The following is a 19,745-nucleotide window of genomic DNA, read 5'->3' on the forward strand; positions in this document are numbered from 1 at the left end:
TAGAAGCTGCTCAATTGAACCGAGCCAAGCCACTTCAGACATTCTGAGTCCAATTTATCCAGAATCTAAACTTGTCTTCCATGGGCCATTGAAAACAAACCAACAAAACAAAATATTATACCAACGTAATGTCTGTATTTACAATGCTTTATCATGAAACAATTTAAGGCTTACAAACACATATTTCAATTTCAAAGAAGAGACTAACATGAACACTCTCCCTATCAGAACTGTTATAATATTGTTCAATCGGACAGTATGTACAAAGTTACAGCTTCCCAAACTACATTTAGGATAGTGGAACAATATTCAAAATTTTAGAAAAAAACTTTATTTCAGACTGACAGACTGGTTTTGATAATGTACCAAGCAAGACAGAATAAAGAAGATGTGTAATAAAAGGGAAGAACCAATCAAAACATATATTGAATTTTTTCCTCCCAGCCACTTTTAGCCATATTGAGTCGCCTCTACATTGGGGCCGACCCAGCTCACCGCCAGTTCTGAGACTAGCAAATCAACGAACGATTCGAGGAACCCGTGACCGGAGACTCCATGGCAACGAAGCGAGCGGGAAACTAGCCGATAATGTATGCGTAAGGCGACCAGCAGCGCCACCAAAATCACGGTAGCGGCAACGGGTAGAACTACAATGCAGACGATGGCAACCACGTGTGATAGCGCGGCCGCCCGCAATTAATGATAAAGTTTGACTAACGATCGTTCCTTGGTGCATTTGGTGTGGTAGTGGATCTTTTTGATAGACTTTGATCAATTTTCGCACAACACTATTACTCTCTCGCCAAATCATGGCAATTCAAATTGAATTCGCAAAATTTTTAGCCAGACATTGTTTTACATTCGCCACTCCTGTGCAGGAGTCGCAAGTGGCGAAAATGCGAACGGGCGCGCCAGCCCTGCCAAGTACTCATACATCATTACAGCAAAACCTCTCTATATAAGGACAACCTCAGGACTGACATGTGCTGCCCTTAATTGCTTATCTGATTGCAGAGGGAAAATTCAATGGAAATCCAATGCATTGTTCACTCAAGGGAATGCTGGTGACGAAGTGTTCTATGACAGACAGTCTCTATGAGAGCTAGACTCCATCTCACAACAGTAACTAATCCCAATAGTGTACATGTATATCCATATGAGGCTCAGCAAAGCCCATACCGCTAATGCTATGTACATCCAACGACCTCTTCCTGTGAAACAACATTCAGAGCATCTAGTATCCGCTGGATACCTGTATTGTCAATGCCTCCTTCAAGTTTGATAGATGCTACAGCCGGCTCGATCTCTGACTGCGGCACCTCAACGTACTCCACCTCATAATACGTCTCATTGGACGTCGACTGAGATGGAAAATTCGGCTGATAATTAGCACCAGCAGACGTTACATAAAGGTTCTGATCCACCTCCACTGGTTGCTCAAGGCGCATCCGCTTTGAAGGGGATGGGCCTTCAGGCACAGGAACAGTCTCAGGTACCGACAGGATTGTTTCTAACACCAGTTCCTGTTTCACTTGTTTGCTGGGACCAATTCGACCCATGGAAACAATCTCACGAAGCTCACCCAATAAACTATACAGATGGTCATTCAACTGGGTCAAATACTCCTCATCTTTTACTAACTGCAATGTATCCCCAACATTTTTCAAAGTCTCCTCACACTTTCGTATCAATTTCTGCTTCTTGGTTTTTGGAGCCTTTTTTGTTTTTTCCACGGCAGGCATTTCCATTGTTTGCGTTGAAGCGGACACCATAACTGTTGCTGGTTTACAAGGTTTCACACACATTTGATGCCCTGAACTTTCTACACCGGAAACCGTGCTTCCTTTGCTTTGCATGTTCGTAGCAACAATGGAGACACCACTTTGCACATTTGTAGCAGCTCTCTTTTGCAGAAGTGAGGCCACAGTAGGGACTTTGCTTTGTGAAGTCATGGACCCTTTAGGACAATGTGGTTGGACAAAGACGGGAGTAACAGCTGAAGCTGAAATCTTTGGAATAGGGACAACTGTTTGAGAGGTACCCTGCAAGCGAGCACCAGCCGTCTGGGATACTGAACTGCCTGTCTTGGAAGTGAGAGACAAAGTTGACACAGGTGTTCCTCTCGACTTTTGTGCGATCAGTTTTCCACTGGAACTTCGTGTTAGTGGCGTCCCAAGCGAGGTACTCGGAGCTGTTGTTCCACTAGAACTTTGAGAAACGGATGCTCCCACAGAATGTTCTGAAACTACATTTATTGTTCCACTCTCACACGAGGCAATAGATTCTCCACTTGGTGTGTTGAAACACACCTTTTGCCCTTTGAGAACCCCTTTCTTCTTCAGCATATCCATGATACCTGACAATGTTTTTTCGGTTATTGTGCCACCTGGTTCAGAAGGGATTATCGTAACTAATGTTGGTTTCATTACACTAGTACTTGCAGTTGTGGTTTGGTTTGGTGCACTGCCGCTGGTGGTTTTAGTCCCAGTTGCGCTTTCTTTATCATACTTTAGTTTTTCTTGGACTTGCGAATTATCCGACAAATCAGCTTTTGAAACAGGAGACTCGGTATTCTTCAGGGATTTTATTCTTGTTGAAGATCGTGGTTTGGCAACCTTGGGCAGGTCAATCTCCAAGTCTGGGGTCCAGTCCGCAGAATCATCAGCATCAACTCCCATCTCTTCTAAATCATCATCAGTATCAGTAACGTCGGAAGACTGAGAAGACAAAGGGAGGGCTGAAGACAGGGATGACTTTGCTTTTCCACGACTTAGGATGTTAGGAATCTTGGCCTGTGGGGACTGAGATGTTGAAGCAGTGGCTAATTTTGTCAGAGCCTTCGCAGTTGATTGACTCCGTTGCAATATTTGCAATGCAGTGGGTGGGCAAGAAACAGTTGCAGACGTCACTACCGATGTTGCTGACGCTGTTGTGGCTGAACTAGCAGGCGCCATGGTAGTTACTGTGGTTGTGGCTAAACGTGTTACCGTAGTTGCAAGATTTGTAGTTGAAACCAACAATGGGAAATCAGAGCTAACTGGAGCAGCCGTGGTTTGAGCATCTCCATGGATTACAGGAATGTTCGTCAATATTGGTAGACTAGACGCGGAACTGGCAGTAGTAAATATTATTGGCTTGTTGCCAGCAGCAGACAGGTACTTCTGCAGAGGCACCCACGAGGCTGGTGATGCCACAACAGTTGAAATAACAGATGATAAACCAGAACTTGTGGCTGCTGCAACTGAGGTTGAGGTGTCTGGAATAGTTGTACCGGATATCGAGGGAACAATGCTTGATCCTGAAGAATTCGGGTCTTCGTTATGATCAGGATCATCCAACATACTCATGACCGAGGCTTCTCCACTTTGAGCAGTATCAGCAGTTGTAGGAGATTCTGTTGATGCTACACTCGTAGAAGCCATACTCGGAACATTCTGGCCATCAGGGGTCTGCTCGGTGGTGGGTATGAAAAGGGCAGTGGACAAAGTCTCACTGTTGTCAGGAGAATAACTCATCAAACTGCTTCCTATTGGAAGTTGTCCAACAGATGTAGCCTCACCTGAAGCAGTTAGACTCGTAACAAAATCTTCACTATCTACTTGTCCCAAATCCAGTGGCTTCTTGAATTTAATTACAGTTGGACTAGAAGTTGAAGAGACAACATTCTTCAGTGCTCCAAGCAGATCAGAACTGCTCGTAACCGCTACTGCAAATACTGGACCAACTGACTGCGATGTGCCAACAGCCGGGGCGATTGGTACAGGTTTCTTAATGGTATCTCCATGGATAGACTTCTCAAGTTCTTTTGCAATGGACACTGCACTGGGAAACTTGGTAGATTTATCCACTATGTACGTTCCATCTGTGTTCCGTTTGAATCGGGTTACTGATGGCAATTTGCCAGGAATCATTGCTTCAACAACGATGGTGGAGCCATTAGCCATTGTAGAGATCTGTTGCCGAGACGCCGTTGTTGAAAAATCGAGTGGCTTCACTAATCCTGTAGCAGTTGTTGCAGCATCTGAAGAACAAGCAACTGCTGTAGCTGTTGAAGCAATTGATGAATTTTCTGCTACTGCTGCGGTTGGCATAGCAACTGAAGAACTGGTGGGAACCTCAACCAATGCATCAGTAGAGACTCCTTCTTGAACATTTGAAAGTCTCAACGACTCTTCTTTATTCACAGGGGTCCCCTCCTTGTCACTTTCAGCAGCCTTAGGCTTGATTATTTTCTGTACTTGCTTGGTAAGAGCAGAAAGGTTGACTTGGCAAGATGGTGAAACTTTTGCCTGAGCAGACGGCGCAAGGACACAGGCAGCAGACGTCTCATAACTTGTCACGGCAGCCGGTACGTTTGCACACGTACTAATTAGACTTCTTACAGATACAATGACTGGGACAATCATGTGAGCTGGCTCCTTTACTGTATCCACTCTGTCATCGTCGCTAGGAGTTGTGGTTGAACACGAAACTGATGGTGTCTCTGGATGCGCCTCCTCCAACAGCAAATCGTGCACAGCTTGGGCTACTTCAGGACTGTTTGGTGGCGAGTCCGATATTGCCCCGCCATAATCAATGTCACTTCCCGCATCATTTGCCTCTGAATTGCTTTCAATGACATCATCTTCCTCTTCCACTTCCTCATCGTCTGATAAGACGACATCAGCAGACACGTCCCGATCGGGGGTATAGGGCAAGACTGTATTACAACTGTAATCGGTCTGGAACAACAGACAATCACGATACAGCGGACTGAAACTTTCCCAATTTACACTGGGAACACATCTTACCACTGAAAAGAAGTGTATACATGGTAATCGGCTTGCATTCCACGCTGCACACGTACAGCTTGGAAACTTCTCTGCATTGCCTAATCGAACCTCCTCCCGTTGGCCTGCTATTATTTCAACGGTAATCATGCCAGGTTCCGTCTTGCTGACTATGAAAAGTCCCATGCTTAGCCAATTACTGCTGGTTGCTACTGAAGTCACGCTCTCCCCAACGACTGTAGCTGCAGGGCTGTTCCTCAGGAATTCTGGTAACGCCCTCATCTTCGTCATGTCGACTGGAGTGTCCACATTCATTTTGGTGTACCTGTAACAGAAATGAAGAGATAAATATCTAATCATTTGCGGGAAAATACTGTTAATACATGTATTATGAGAAAGGCACAAAGAGCCAACTGATGGGAGACCAGAAGAGGACTAGGTACTGCTTATTGGTTGACTGGTATTTTCACACACACTGATCCTATGCGTTCGCAAGGAAATATCCGTCCATCCACTTGGATTGGAAAAGGCCCGCTTCCAGTGTTTGAGCAGTGAAGAATGATCCCGGGACACTTACTTGATATATGACTTTGGTAGGTAAGACTTGAGGAGTTGTGTGATCATCTCAAGAAGGGTATCACTGCGATATGGCCGAATTGGCTTATGGACAAGCAGCTCTGTCATAGAGTCCTTTATGCAGCAGACGTTCATCATCAGATCTAACGTCTTTTCCAAGTAGACTGTCGTCCATTGCTGAAAAAGAAATAGTACATCAGGATTAAAATCGGCTATGCAGTGTTTGTAATCGTAGCAGTGGCACGCTCATCACACCTTGGAGAAGCAGTGCAAAGTGAATGCTAAAGAAGAGGTTCTCAAGCATGAACGTGTAGGAGGAAAAACCAAAGGAGAAACCCACCTTGATTCTGTTCTCCCATGTTTCTGTGAACCAGTGTCTCAAGAGCGCATCGCCTTTCCACGCCTCGCTCTCATGCAGAGTCTCCAATGCCTTCTTCAGTTTCTCTCGGCTTGGAGACGTGGCGATCTCCCTCATCATCTCGATGATCTCGCCCTTGTTCTCGATACCATCGGATGCGTCGTCCTGCCAGGCACGCCAGGCTTTTTCCCTGTGGTCTTTATTTATATGCAGCCGGATTCCTAAAAATACAATACATTTAGATAATAGAGGTGTTAGCAAATTAGACGCATCATGGTTTATTAATGAGGAACTACTCCAGAAAGGGTTTTTCAACTATCCCCACAGCTTAGCTTGATACAACAAGGTGACATCTGATTGAGACCACCCCCTCCATGAATGTTTCCCTTGTTAAGTAAACAGAGAGTTGAGCGCTGGAACCTACCCTTTTCTTTGAAGACCGCTTGGATTGCACTTGCATCGTCTTCGTCAGAACCAACCATGAAAGTTGACGGCTTCCAACCAGGGTTCCAATTGCGGAAGACACTCAAGGCTTCCTGCAGCAACTCCGGAGAAGACTTCTCCAGGATTATGACACCAACTATCAAGAAACCCACATTGGTGAGGACGACAAGGAAGTAGAGGGGGTATTCGCATGGTAAGGCAAGATGCGCGGGGTTGAGAAATGTCATCTGATTCCCATGAAGAGACATGAGCCGTTTCTGCCACACGCTCTGGTAGCAGAACAACAGAGGCGCACTCGTGTCATTGGCTACATTCCTCCGCATTCTGTCAAGGTCTGGGATGTCCAGAATATTCTTGAAACAAGCCTTCGGGTGAGGAATATACGGGATTTCCAAGTTGACATAATGAGGTCGGAAGTAGATGAAATCCTCAATGATGTTTTGCTGCCACTTGGAAACAAAGTTTTCAGTGTTTTGTTTGTCTGTGTTGGACATATTAAACCGTGCTAAATAATTCCTTACATCGACTTTTGTTGGAAAGAACCGTTTGTCCATTTTGTCTGGTTTCTTCTTAGGGAAGAATTCTTTCTTGACGAAAGAATAAATAATATTGTTAATGTGGCTAACTCTGTTTACACCCAGGCGTATTGCATCATTCATCACTGCGACTACCCTAGGTTCCAATTGGTGTCGAAAGCCAGCAGTCTGGAAAGAAATTCATGTGAAAGTTATATTATTTACTCTCACAATTTTAACACTGTGAGTATTTCCTTGATTACAGTGTGATTTAGAAGTTTTAAAACAATTTAGAAAAAGAGAGTTGATAGTGTCCGCATTGTGTTGTGACAGATACTTTTTGTTCTGTTTAGAAACTTCCCAGGGGTAGAGACGGTAGAGTTTTTAAATTAAAGTAATTTATTGGGTTATAAAGAGTATTTTCTTTTTCAGATAAAAAGGCACAATTCTTCTCAATGCAGTTCAACAGAACACATTATTTCATCCTGACGTTAGTCAGTTGGTTTCACTGCTGGTAGTGCAACCTATTTTCGTCCAGGTTCACCATTGCTAAAATCTCAAATATCGCACTCACTATTCCGGAGATAGGGTGTCCCTTGTGGTCCTCTGCCTGCGGGATATTCATGTAGAACTCGTGGACACACTGCCCCTTTAAGTCCTGGGCACTTTCGAGTAGCTGTCTAACCTTCTTTACCGCTACATTCTTCCGATACTTGTCTACGTGTGTGTGTTGCTGGTCGGTGATCTGAAGTTATTCAACAAATGCCACTTGAGTCATGCATACAGCACATTGAAAACACTCAGTAATTCCAGAGACGGGATAGTTGTTGTGTTCCTTAAAAATTGTGGATACTCAAGTAGATCTCGCACAAAAACTGCCCAGTTAGTACTTGCTACTTTCAAGCAGTTGTTTAAAAGCTTCCTCATTGCCACTCCCATTCTAAATTTGTCTATCTTAGTTTTTGAATTTTGTGGCACAGGAATCTGCAAATAATCAAACGCCGAGTCATACATCAGTACATGTACATGAGTCTTATGAGATCACACATACACAGGCACTCACAATGCTGTAACCATGGAAGGAGAGCGCAGAAAAAAGTACATACCTTAAACTGGGGGAATTTCATTATGTGTTTGACCCAGATGACAACTGGACAGTCAACCTTCTTCGTGTTCCTCCTACGCACATTAACTCCTGCAGGATCATACCTCTTACTTTTCTGAAAATTGAATTTTCTTACTTTTGAATACATATGTATGGATGTATCTGAATGCGACTTTAAATTTTGCTTTCAGAAGCAGAGTAAATTGAGTAAGTATCGTAGGCATGGATCCAAGAAGAGGGGGGAGGTGCACCTGACGACAAATCTTTGAAATTGACCATGAAATTTTGGAATACCCAAGGAATTTTGATTAGAAATGCAATGCACACCGCCTCTTTTTCTGGCTCCTTGATCTGCCACTGTATTGATGTTAGACAACGGAATGTCTTTAGTTTAGCAGTTTGACACAATGTAACTCATTCACAATTCAAACTTAAAGCCATCATACATGTTATGTAACGGCAGTAACTTCCTACGTGTAATTTTTAGTCTCTATCTTGTGAATAATAAGTCAAAAGGGGGACGATTACTGGCATATTCGTGTTCCAAATGTTTTATCTGCAAACATACAAATTTATGAATTAAAGTGAATTTTGGTAGTCTACCAAAATTCAAAGGAATTCAAGCACAACAAAGCTTTGGACTTACTTTATAATCCCTTCCTAAATGACAGATCAACTGTTTAGTGCCCAAAATATAAAATGGGCAGCCATCATTGGGAATGGCCAGTAAAGTGTTTTTTAACTGAAAACGCACATGGTGCTTCTTTACAATGACGGCAGGGTCAACTAAAAATACAAAGAGAGAAATACTTCAGACGTTACATCGTTTGCCGTGTATTAGATTAACAAACAGGCTGCGCTGTTTGAAATCAAAAGATTATTTCCTATGCCAGTAAACTTCCCCCTGAAAAATGAAATCGTTTTAAGACCATTTTCCTACCACAGCTCAGTGATGATGGTACTTCTTTCTTTCATTTCATGCCCAAGTATAGTAGCAAGCATCATAACATAGTAATCATGACATAAAAGGGGTCGATACTGTTGTACCGACAAGCTCGTTTAACGTAGGATAGTTCAAGATGAACAATTGGTCAATGAAATGAAAGAAAGAGCATCCTAAGATATTGGCACTCTTACTGTTTGTTGCTTTCCTAAATGACATCCCCAACGTTTTGAGCCCAAATTAAAAAATGGACAACCATCACTGGCAACACCATTTAAGTGATCATAAATACGGTGGTTCTTCAGGAGATCGGCAGGATCAACTAAAAGATATGAATAGCATAGAAATACTTTAACAGTTACCATAGTGATGTGTATTTCATCAGAATAATATCAGGGCACTGTTTGAATCAAAAATTTAATGTCAGTTAACCACTCTCTGTCGAAGAAACTAGATCGCAGGTAAAGCAATTCTTGCAGGCAGAGGTATTTCTCTATCAGATATCGACCATATCTTGCCAATATTGGTTGGTAGTCCCCCAACTTTCATGATTATTGATGTCTGCCACTCAGTGAGTGGGAATGAGATCTTGTAAAAGCTGTTCATGTACAGCTAACCATGGGGAACAAACCTGAAGACAAATATACTGCCATCTATTCCGTTTGTCATGAGTTAAGACATGTCATAAGAAGATGAAAACACATATTTTTTATGCCCCGATAATGGCGATATGTTGGTGGTACTATTTGCGTAACAGACTGGTCAATCAGCTAACAGAGCCAGCAAATGACGTTGCACACCTAATTATGCATAATTTACGTCATTAGCTGGCTCTGTTAGCCGATTGGTCAGACATGTCTTGTGCAAACCGTCCATACCGGTCTGGTACGGGCGGTACACGTACCACCATCGGCATATCCGGGACCAAGTCCAAGTTACTGCAACGTTTCACTGAAATCGAGAAGATCCCGAAATCAAGACAACAAAAGTGAAATAAATGGTCCCGATAAATATCTCACCACGTTCATCGCCAAAATTTTTATGTTTAGCTCGAGACGCATATTTGGTGGCGCCCTCTTTTTCAAGCTCTCGAATTTTTTCATGAACTTCCTCGAGAGTCGAGAACCTTTCGACTTCCAATGCCCTTTTGGGTGGGGCAATCTCCAACCTCTCAGCCTCCGAAGGTTCTTTCAAAGCCATTTCTTATGATAAATATTTGCTGCTAATCAAAATCTATCAATTTCGGTGAGAAAAGTCATTTATTTGCAGCAATTTCACAAAACTGCAAAAATTATTTTCGTGAAATTTACACCGCCGCAAAGCCCCGCATTGCCCCCGCGCCTCAGGTCTCATTGGGGAGTTTTTTTTGTATTCATGCGTAACCGTAGTTTCTAAAAAATCATTGATTTCTTTGTCCTCAGAGTATGCAAGTGTTGAGTTAGCAAGTGTTTTGGCAAAACATGTTATTTGGAGTTTCTGAAACCTAAAACTCGACTCAATAGGCGGCTAACAAGAAACTACGCATTTTACTGTTGCTGCCGACGTATGTCGTATGTGTACACTAAACTTGGGTTGTGCGTCGGGCCCTTGTTGAAATGCCGTCCAGTGCCTGGCAGTTGGTGCGTTATTCGCTGATTTGTTCAAAACTCAACATACCTCAAAAGTTCAATGGTTGACCCTCAATGTTTTTGATTTTTCACGGGAGAATGGTCACTGTAAGAATTATTCAGGAAGAAATGTATAATATTTGGGGTTTTCCGTGATTGTCCGGCCCAATTGGCAATATCGCCATTTGGGATGGTGAACAGAGCTAGGAGCTAATGCGACGCTTTTGATTTATTTCAAGAAATGAAATGCCGGATTTAACATCATGCAGAATCAGGGGTATCAGGCGTTTCCAGTGATATACGATTACGACACAAATGGGTTGTCCTCTTGCAATCACATTGGAAACGCATTTTAAAATAGGTGTTACGTCCAGTTAATGGGGCACGTCATCATCGCGTACATTTGGGAAAAACTCCCTAACGAGACCTTGGTTTAGCGCGAAACGACTGGGGGCGAAAATGTTAGGGAGCGAAACGACCGGATACCGTCTCAGACTAGTCCGGTTTCTACAAATGTACACAAATACATATTAAAAAGATCAGCGATAAGGCAAGCACTGTGGTCGTATGATTTGGAAAATAAGAACTCGGGCCAAACATGCCAAATAAGAAAGCTAAAAATTTCTCTCAATAAAGTCACTTTTTTGATGATTTAGAGCTGTAGACAATCAAATTGCAGAATGCCGCCGCCGCCGCCAAGGGGTGAGCCAGCAAAAATTGAATCATTCCGTTCCCTTGAAGCGCTTTACAGCAGGATCAAGGATCTTGAACTTGAAGGAGCTTCAAGATTTTCGTCCTCATCAAAAGAGAAATACTTTGGAGTTGAAGGTATTCAAGTTAGTTTGATCTTATCTTGGAGTCTAAATGCATTTTTTTTGCTTTGAGGACTAATTTTGCTGTAGTGGGGAATCAATGTCCTTGTCACATGGGGTGACATCGTCGTAAATTGTCGCCATGCAGTGCCCGGCCAACAAGGCTGCCAGTGCCACCGCCACTAAGGCAGTTAGCCTATATAATCTTTCCTCCTGCGAGGTATTTTATGTGCATCTATACACCTATGGCTATGGAAAACAAATGATTCCCAGTGGTTGACATGCTGTGTTTGAGTTTTTCTGAAGCAACTAAGCGGTTATTTCTTTTTTCCAGCTGATTCTAACATACTGCAGAATCACGTTGTCAGATTTGAACTGAGCGCTTCACGATCAGCAACTCTACAGATTGAATACGATGGCATACCCTTCATAATTGTTGCAAGACGGTATTTTACTTGTCAGTGGGGAAAAGCAAAGCTACCAGTCCATGGAGTTGGTACAGATGCGATGGCCGTGGTAAGTCGCTGGAATAAGATGGAGCATACAGTACTAGTATCATAGTTGGCTGGCAGTCTGATTAACTTTTAATCACCAAATAATGTTTCAAATCAAAGCATAGGCCACCCCAAATTCCGATTCCATAATAATTGTAGGCAAAAAAACTTATATTGTTGGATTCCCATTTCAGTCCTGCACTGGCCGCAGACCAAATGCCTCCACTAAGAAGGTTGACTGCCCTGTGCGTTTGCTTGCCAAACATATCGTCAAATTCCCAGAGTTTAGGGTAAGTCATTTTGTATCGTAAAAACTGCAGCGGATACACAATCTTAATCTAAAACTGGTCAAATCCAGATCTGTTATGAATGGACTGGTGATTTAAGTTATTACAGACACTGAGGTTCATTATTAGGCAGATTTTTTCCTAAGCTGATTGGAGAAAACCATTCTCAAACCCATGCTTCAAATTCAGTGATAATTTTTTTTCAGCTGTCCGGGGAAAAAAACTCTTATAAAATGAGGAAAGCGTCAAAGGCTCTGTATGAACTGGTTAAAAGTGGTAAGGACCTGACTGGGCACTATTACCATGAGTTCTACATGACCATACCATCACCAGAGGAACACCAAGGACACAGTACATCTGGAGTGGTACGATTGTCACATGCGCTGTTATTCATATTTTGGACAAAGTGGTTAGAATTGATAAGAATTAAGTGTTAACAAATATTTGCTTGAATAGCTGATTGTTTACATCCATGAAAACTCGTCCTGAGGCTTCTAACAAGATGAAGAAGTCTCCATATCTTCTTATCTGAGAGTAGGTCTAGCGAGTCAGAATTTTTTTCCTACAGAGTTCATTTATCGTGATATTTTCATTTCTTTTTCAGAGGGCTGGCTTCAGACCAGATCTTGACCCCCGTGTTGTCAATGTGTTAAAAGAAACTGTCCAACTCGGCGTAAACAAAGTGTCTGACATCAAAACCATCATTAAACAGTTTGTCAATCATGATCTGTTTCATGGACAGAAAGAGAAACCACATAGGTTGGATAAAAAATACTTCCCAACGCATGTCGACATCACGAAATACGTCGAACGGTCAATCTTAAGTCGGAGAGATAAAACAAACACAGAAAAACTGGTTACCAAGTGGCAACAGTGTATGATGGAGGATTTTATCTTTTTTCGTGGAAACAACGATGGCCCGGAAATCCCGTACATACCGGTTGCAAAGCATCTTCCAAAGACACTTATGAAGGTCGACATCATTGCCCTTAAGCAAATGAGCCAGCAACAATATGGTGCACCACTGATTTTCTGTTACCAAAGTGTGTGGCAGAAGCGCTTGATGTTGCTCTTCGGGAATCAGATGACGTATTTGGACCCCGTTTACCTGTCTCTGCCCTGCGTGTACCCATTGTACTTCCTCACTGTCCTAACGAATGTTGGATACATGATTGTCGGAGTGATCATTCTTGAGAAACAATCAAGAGAGCTGTTGCAGGAAGCACTCACGATATTCCGAAACTGGAACCCGGACTGGAAGCCCTCGTATATCATGGTCGGTCCATTAGAAGAGGATGCCAATGTGGTCCAAGCACTTTTCAAAGGTGAGTAAGCAAAGACTCTTTAAGGTGTATTATACTTGTACCATCAGGACATGTGCATTTTGCATGCCACTGTGTTTTTTAGACTTGTTCAGTGAGCCTCAGTTTAAATTGTGTCTCATTTGACTGACCAAGAAATGTCGAGTCGGGGACATCAATATGGAAAAGTATTGATTCAAATGCTGTGTGAGGAAACAGATGACAATTGATTATTTCATTGGTATCATGTCTTTGTCTCTTCATCAGCTGTGGTTATTTCTATATAGGGTCCCGACTATTCATCAATGATGACCACCGAGAAAGGACCTGGCAAAGCTGGCAAGACGACACCATTGATGACATAGGGAACAAGGGGGCACTCATCGCAATGATGAAGGAGATTGCTACAGCTCCGTGCCGTGAGAAGGTGAAGAAGTCATTGGAGGCCATGCGCGAGAGTAATGAGGCTTGGAATGGAGATGAATGGCTTTGGCAGTGTTTCACAGAGAATTGGGAGAAGAGGATAAAGGTAGGGCTTGAAAATTGAAATTGGATACCATTGTTGAAATTTCGTTGCAAAATTTGACTTCTCCCAAATCCAGAATGTTAATTAACCGCAATTTGGTTATGTCTTGCTATAAATCTTCCTTCCTTTTCAGCAATGGACAGTTGCCTATCGAGATAAAGTCCTGGATCTGAGGATGAATGCTGGTCATGTTATCGACCCCACTCACAAGCCTATCCGTCCTCATCGAAACAGTCCTGTCTCAACGATGATTTCCACACTCCTGAAATCATACTTACCAGATTCCTATCGCAGGTAAAGAGCAATGTCAAAGGTTACTGATGCTCAACAGAACCATTTTTGCTTGTTGGAGAAAGGTCGTCAACATCTCCATTTTGTACTTTCGAGGAATCAAGTGGGCTAAACCTGATATGGCGTAATGACAACATTGCACTGACAGGCACCTATCACATCTTGACTTAGTGGTAATTGTTCTGTTAGAGCCCGTGTTAAACTTATCCCAATTTGACTGCATCCACTGACGAAACCATCATACCCTAGTAGCAGGTAGTGCCGCCAAGCTGCCAGTATTGTGCTCATTCAGCAACTGCTCTCTGGCTTGGCTCTTCTGTAAACTTTATCTGATATTTTACCTTTCCTTTCAGATATACTGCAATGAATGTTGGTCCGCTCAGTAACCCTAAAGCAGCTAGGAAGCTGCCAAGGTTCATGGCAAGCAGCCCAAATTCAGTCAAGGATGCAACCGCCCCATTTGTCACTATGGCAGCCACTATGAAATCTGGACAAATTGTTGTCATGGACAAGGAGCCAGGACTTTACTCTGTGCAAGTGAATAGAGGGGATGGACATGATGTCTGCTTAGGCAGTTCTGATAAAATGCCAGCTTGCTCTTGCAAATACTGGTCTGATACGAAACTGCCGTGCTGTCATTTCTTTGCTGTTGTGAACTCTGTGCGTGATGTTGGTTGGGAGAATTTCAGCACACTGTACCTGGAATGCCTGCTGTTTCAAAGTGATCGGCAGTGTCAGACAATCGAGCCGTACTCGAAGGAGCGTTTTGTAGATTCTGACCTTGAGATACATGAATCTGTGTTGGAGGAGGGTCAAGAGGAAGAGACAGACATTGTTTCGGAGGCGGAGGAATCTGACATTGATGTCAATATTATTGACTATGGTGCTCTATCAGACTCCCCATGTAACAGTCCAGAACCTGTTGCTGTTGAAATTTTATTGCCTGATGTCGGTGCAAGTACTAGTTCAACACCACATACTAACCAGAGTAAATTATCAAGTGTTGAAAACCAGAAAGTTGTCCCTTCAAGTTCTGTTAGGTCTGCTAAGATCACTCCTGCTACTGTGGCCACAGGTCCTGGTATGTCTACACCAAGGGCATCAGCAGCTCCTGCTGTTACAAAAGTTAGTAAGTCAGGCTATACCTCAATTCAGATTGGCGCAGTGACATCTAAACCTGCTGCTGTAACATCTGCCAATACATCATGTGTGAAATCTAGTACAATTGCCAATATTGCTTTTTCAGCTAAAAAGGTTAAAGATGTTTGTTATGATGGAAAAGTAAAAGATATTTTAGCTAAGTTGAAACCGATTGCACTACCAAGGGTTACAGCGTCTGTTCCGCCAGTGAGTGTGCAAAATGCATCGAGTGGCCTGATTCCGCATGTTGTCCTTGCCTCGCTTGCTTCTGGTTTGAGTGCTCAGGTTGTAGCCAGTCCAGTTTCTTCTTCCCTGTCCACTGCAACTTCCTCGGGTCCTGCAACTGCTCAGCGTCAAACAGCTGTGTCTGCAGTAGTCAGCACATTCGGTCCCACAACTATCCAAGACAAACCTCGTATCACACCAGTCACATGCACCAGCGGAATACCAGTTCAGATAGGGACATCTGGCATTCCTATATATTCTGTCCAAACCAGCGAATCTCCTCCTGTAACAACTCCTTCAGGTACTCCTGTTGTTGTTGGTGATCTTACTCCATCATCTCTTGCAAGCACCAGCACCGGAAGTCCAATTCCGATTGGAGCATTTGCTCTTCAACTTCCCATGTGTAGTATTGATGCTGGCACACCTGGCCTTCAGACGTGTTCAGCTATTCCTGGTCTGCAGATCATGAATGCTGTAACTTCGTCAGGAACTGTTCCGTTACTAAGCAGTTCACAGACTTGTACATCATCCATTGTAGCTGTGAGTGCCTCTAACAAATCACCTCCTGCCATGTCTACTGCCAGTTCTGCAGGTGTTCCAGCTTTAGGTGCTGCAACCAGTTCATCGGGGCTGCCTTTGAGGTTACCACCACCTCTGGCACATACCTTCTGTCTGCCGTTGAATGATTTCTTGTCTACCATGGGGGCTGGTGGGAGTCCTATCATTTTCAAACCTTTGGGCGCAGATGGGAAACCTTTGTCTGTTGTTGACTTGTCTCAGCTGAAGACTGCCTTATCTCAGGCTTTTGCTACTTCCACAACAGACAGCGGACCAGTGCAAGGGAAGGTGTCAAGCCTAAAGCCGTCTTTTCAGGTGGCTACGTCAGTGGATGTGACAAGAACCAGTTCTGCAGCTACAGCAGTGACATCTACAACCCTTGCTACAACTCCTGCCCAGCCCACTGCACTGAGTTTACTCAAATCAAAAAGAACACCTGCTCAAGTGACCACATCAACTTCAACCACCCAGTCGTCCAAAGAAAATGCACCAAACATACTTAGTCACAGAAGATTTGTCAAAGTAACCTTGGACACCCAGATCACTCCTCAGCAACCTTCCAAACCTTTCAAATTGCAAGGTGCTTCACGTCGTAAGGAAAGTTTAAGGCGGGACTCAACTGAGAAAGGTGCTTCACGTCGTAAGGAAAGTTTAAGGTGGGACTCAACTGAGAAAGATGAAGGTATTGGTGTAAAATCTACTAAAACTCAAAAAAATATGCCAGAAGTTGATGATGTCGCTGGCGATACAGAGTTGTGTGAAATAGATGTTAAGGGGTATGACTCTGATTCTGATCCAGCGTTTGTTGTGGATATTTCTGACTCTTCTCCAGAAATTGAAGGTATTGAAACAGGATCAACAGTTAAGGTAGCTGGTGTGGAATCCAATGCTGCTGCTTCATCAGAAACTGTTGTTACCAGATCGAAGAGGAAGCTTGCAGAAGAGAAGCATTCAACATCCACTAAGAAAAAAACCAAGCCTGATGCTAGTCCAAGAGATGAAGCTACGAGCTCATTGCAATCCAGCCTGAAACAAGTGGGTGATAGTGAAACAAAGAAAACCTCATCGACAGCATTAAAAATAGAAGATGAGGTTCAAACTGCATCAGATGTGAGAGCTAAGAGTCCTGTTACCATGAAAGAAATTTCAGATCAGCCATCGAAAGTACAGACTATTGCAACTGGGGATGAAGTCAAGCTTGAAGCTCAGACTTCAGGTGGAAATGCTCAAGTCATGAATATGACATTGGTATATGTACCTGAGAATAGGGATGGTCCTCAGAGCTCTGTCAAATCAAGTGAACCATCTGTCCCAGTGTCATCATCCGCATCTAAGTGCTCCACAACTGTTACATGTCCAGTCTCAACTATTTCCACTTCTCCTGTAGTGTGTGTGAAAGGCCCGACTTCAGGTGAAAGTGCTCAACTCATGAATATGACATTGGTATATATACCTGAGAAGAGAATGTTTAAAATGGTTGACGATCCACAGAGCTCTCCGAAATCCATTGAACCGTCTGTCCCAGTGTCATCATCGGCATCTAAGAGCTCCACGACTGTTACACCGCCAGTCTCAACTGTTGCTGCTTCTCCTTTAGTGTGTGTGAAAGGCCCTATCATGACGGCTACCCCTGTTCAAGCGATCTATGCCACAAATCCTGTCTCAGTAGCCACCCCTGCTGCAATCAGCTCAACGCAACCGATCTTGTCAACTGCCCCGTCTCCTCTCGCCGTTACCCAGTCTATCCCAACTGCTCTTCCTCCCATTGTTGGTGTGACACCCATGCCATCACTTCGAACTGTTCGTCAGATGTTGCAGGCGAGGCCGCCTGTTGCGAACGCATTGCCAGGTGCAGCAGCGATAACTGTTTCTAGTACTGCCACTTCGATGGCAATGGATGCAGATCCTCAACAGATACCTGCTTCACCTGCATATGCAGTCAGCACTCCAAAACAAACTGGTTATCAACTTGCTCAGCAGGAGATTCCTCCTCCACCAACTGAGAAACCAAAGCGGAAGATGGCTACATCTTCTACTCAAACAGATGACATTATTATCCTCGACCCGCCACTACCAAAGAAAGTACCCAAAACAAGAAATCAGAGACTGGTGGACAAGTGTTCGAACATCTGGAGACATGTCAGAGATACGATACAATTACTCAAGGACGAACAGTATTTGACACAACTGAATGAGCAATTGGTCAGTTTTCTTGCCGAGCTACGGCAGGTCGTGTCTGTTGGTCGTGCGGAAAATTTAAAACGCCACATCAAGGAAGAACCAGTCTTGGTTGAATCTATACCAGGAGTTGAAACACATGCGTTACTTGAAGCGTCTGCTACTCCTGCCAAAAGGAGGCAAATTGAGCTTCCCTCTGTTATCGAAGAAACTCATGTGGTAATTGAAGCGTCTGCTACTCCTGCCAAAAGGAGGCAAATTGAGCTTCCCTCTGTTATTGAAGAAACTCATGTGGTAATTGAAGCGTCTGCTGCTCCAGCCAAAAGGAGGCAAATTGAGCTTCCCTCAGTTATAGAAGAGGTCGTTGTGACGTCTGCAGAAGAAGCCAACACTTATTATGAACTGGAATACGTTGACAGTGAGAATGAGAATGCCATAGCATCGATCCAACTAGAGGAGGGCATTGACCATTCAGGAATTCAGCAGATTATTGATGCAATCAATGTGGTGAAGCATGAGGAAGTGGTCCCGTTTCACCCACCATAGCATTCTCAGGCTTAGAGCAGTAATGTCAGAGTCTGTTCATAGTGTTTGATCATAAAAGACTATAGAATATTGGCAGGCATGGTGTCTTCATTTCATTTCATAGCACGCATCTGTTCGTTTGATATCATGTAAAGATTAGATAAGATACTTAAATCCATACTTGCTTATATGTATAGTTATTATTTGTGCATTTAAACGTTTAGCTGTTAGTGCCAGTGTTGATATTGTAAATACAATTATTATTTCAAATTGATCGTTTTTTCTTTCCAAGAATAACTTCTCATTGTTCCATGATGATAACTAGGCTATTTGTAGACTGGCTAATAAATCTCTAAGGACAATACTATGGACTGGTTGTTCCAATGTCTCATGAGTGCATATCATAGCCAGCACACAGATTGGTGACAGAGATTCCAATGTCCCATGATAATCACCAGGACATTTGTAGACTGGCTGTCCGAATGTCCAAGGACAATAATGTGGACTGGCTGTTCCAATGTCTCTTGATTGTAGCCAGGACACTTGATGACTAGATGTCACAATGTCCCATGATAATCACCAGGACATTTGTAGACTGGCTGTCCGAATGTCCAAGGACAAAACTGTGGACTGGCTGTTCCAATGTCTCTTGATTGTAGCCAGGACACTGGATGACTAGATGTCACAATGTCCAATGATAATCACCAGGACAATGGTTGACTGGCTGTTCCAATGTCTCATGAGTACATGTACGTAGCCAGAAGACTTGTTGACTGGAGGTCACAATGTCATGACCACTCCATAAGAAACCGAGAAATCTATTGGATTCGAGAATCAATTATACAACACAAATACTCTTTTGTGAAAAACTTATTTATTCCTTCTACCATATAAATTAAACATGGGAAATGAAGTCGATGAATGGTATGAATACATGTGAGACAGATAATTAATAATGAAATTTCGAAGTGAGATGAAGTGAGAATGTGCATCTGTACAATAGTCATCTAAAGCCACATCGACAACATACTGACGATTTTTTGTCTAATGTGCTATATGTTAGTCCAAATAACTGCCTCTGCCTTATAGCG

The 19,745-nt window shown here is 43.2% G+C and overlaps 2 protein-coding genes across 6 annotated transcripts; one reads left to right on the top strand and one right to left on the bottom strand.

The window, feature by feature from the left end:
- Positions 1–135: 135 nt before the first annotated feature.
- On the bottom strand, positions 136–10,015 carry LOC135485471 (pneumococcal serine-rich repeat protein-like). 2 transcript variants are annotated; one of them, XM_064767533.1, is made up of 8 exons: positions 9,730–10,015; positions 8,414–8,553; positions 7,769–7,882; positions 7,237–7,407; positions 6,128–6,851; positions 5,686–5,924; positions 5,347–5,522; positions 136–5,094 (listed from the first exon to the last, which is right to left on the bottom strand). In XM_064767533.1, exons 1-8 carry the CDS (start codon positions 9,908–9,910, stop codon positions 1,188–1,190), a joined length of 5,652 nt encoding a protein of 1,883 aa, XP_064623603.1. In that variant the 5' UTR covers positions 9,911–10,015; the 3' UTR covers positions 136–1,187. The 2 variants fall into 2 exon arrangements, with proteins under 2 accessions (XP_064623603.1, XP_064623605.1); XM_064767535.1 differs by lacking the exon at positions 8,414–8,553 and adding an exon at positions 8,905–9,032.
- On the top strand, positions 9,871–18,990 carry LOC135485470 (mucin-2-like). 4 transcript variants are annotated; one of them, XM_064767530.1, is made up of 9 exons: positions 9,871–9,955; positions 10,997–11,145; positions 11,464–11,645; positions 11,818–11,913; positions 12,117–12,275; positions 12,515–13,235; positions 13,499–13,740; positions 13,871–14,031; positions 14,382–18,990. In XM_064767530.1, exons 2-9 carry the CDS (start codon positions 10,998–11,000, stop codon positions 18,673–18,675), a joined length of 6,003 nt encoding a protein of 2,000 aa, XP_064623600.1. In that variant the 5' UTR covers positions 9,871–9,955; position 10,997; the 3' UTR covers positions 18,676–18,990. The 4 variants fall into 4 exon arrangements, with proteins under 4 accessions (XP_064623600.1, XP_064623601.1, XP_064623599.1 ...); XM_064767531.1 differs by lacking the exon at positions 9,871–9,955 and having other exon boundaries at positions 10,913–11,145; positions 14,382–16,579; positions 16,628–18,990; XM_064767529.1 differs by lacking the exon at positions 9,871–9,955 and having other exon boundaries at positions 10,913–11,145.
- The last annotated feature ends 755 nt before the right edge of the window (positions 18,991–19,745 follow it).

The sequence above is a fragment of the Lineus longissimus genome, chromosome 3, assembly GCF_910592395.1.
Source record: "Lineus longissimus chromosome 3, tnLinLong1.2, whole genome shotgun sequence".
NCBI classification, from domain to species: Eukaryota; Metazoa; Nemertea; class Pilidiophora; order Heteronemertea; family Lineidae; genus Lineus; species Lineus longissimus.

Bases quoted from the DNA above. Each gene is read 5' to 3' on its own strand.
- LOC135485471 (XM_064767533.1), bottom strand. From the start codon at position 9,910: ATGGCTTTGAAAGAACCTTCGGAGGCTGAGAGGTTGGAGATTGCCCCA. The intron at 8,554-9,729 runs GTGAGATATTTA...TTGTATTTTTAG, and splicing joins AAATTTTGGCGATGAACGTG to TTGACCCTGCCGTCATTGTA. The intron at 5,523-5,685 runs GTGGGTTTCTCC...TTTCTTTTTCAG, and splicing joins CATGGGAGAACAGAATCAAG to CAATGGACGACAGTCTACTT.
- LOC135485470 (XM_064767530.1), top strand. From the start codon at position 10,998: ATGCCGCCGCCGCCGCCAAGGGGTGAGCCAGCAAAAATTGAATCATTC. The intron at 11,146-11,463 runs GTATTCAAGTTA...TCTTTTTTCCAG, and splicing joins GAAATACTTTGGAGTTGAAG to CTGATTCTAACATACTGCAG. The intron at 11,914-12,116 runs GTAAGTCATTTT...ATTTTTTTTCAG, and splicing joins TCAAATTCCCAGAGTTTAGG to CTGTCCGGGGAAAAAAACTC.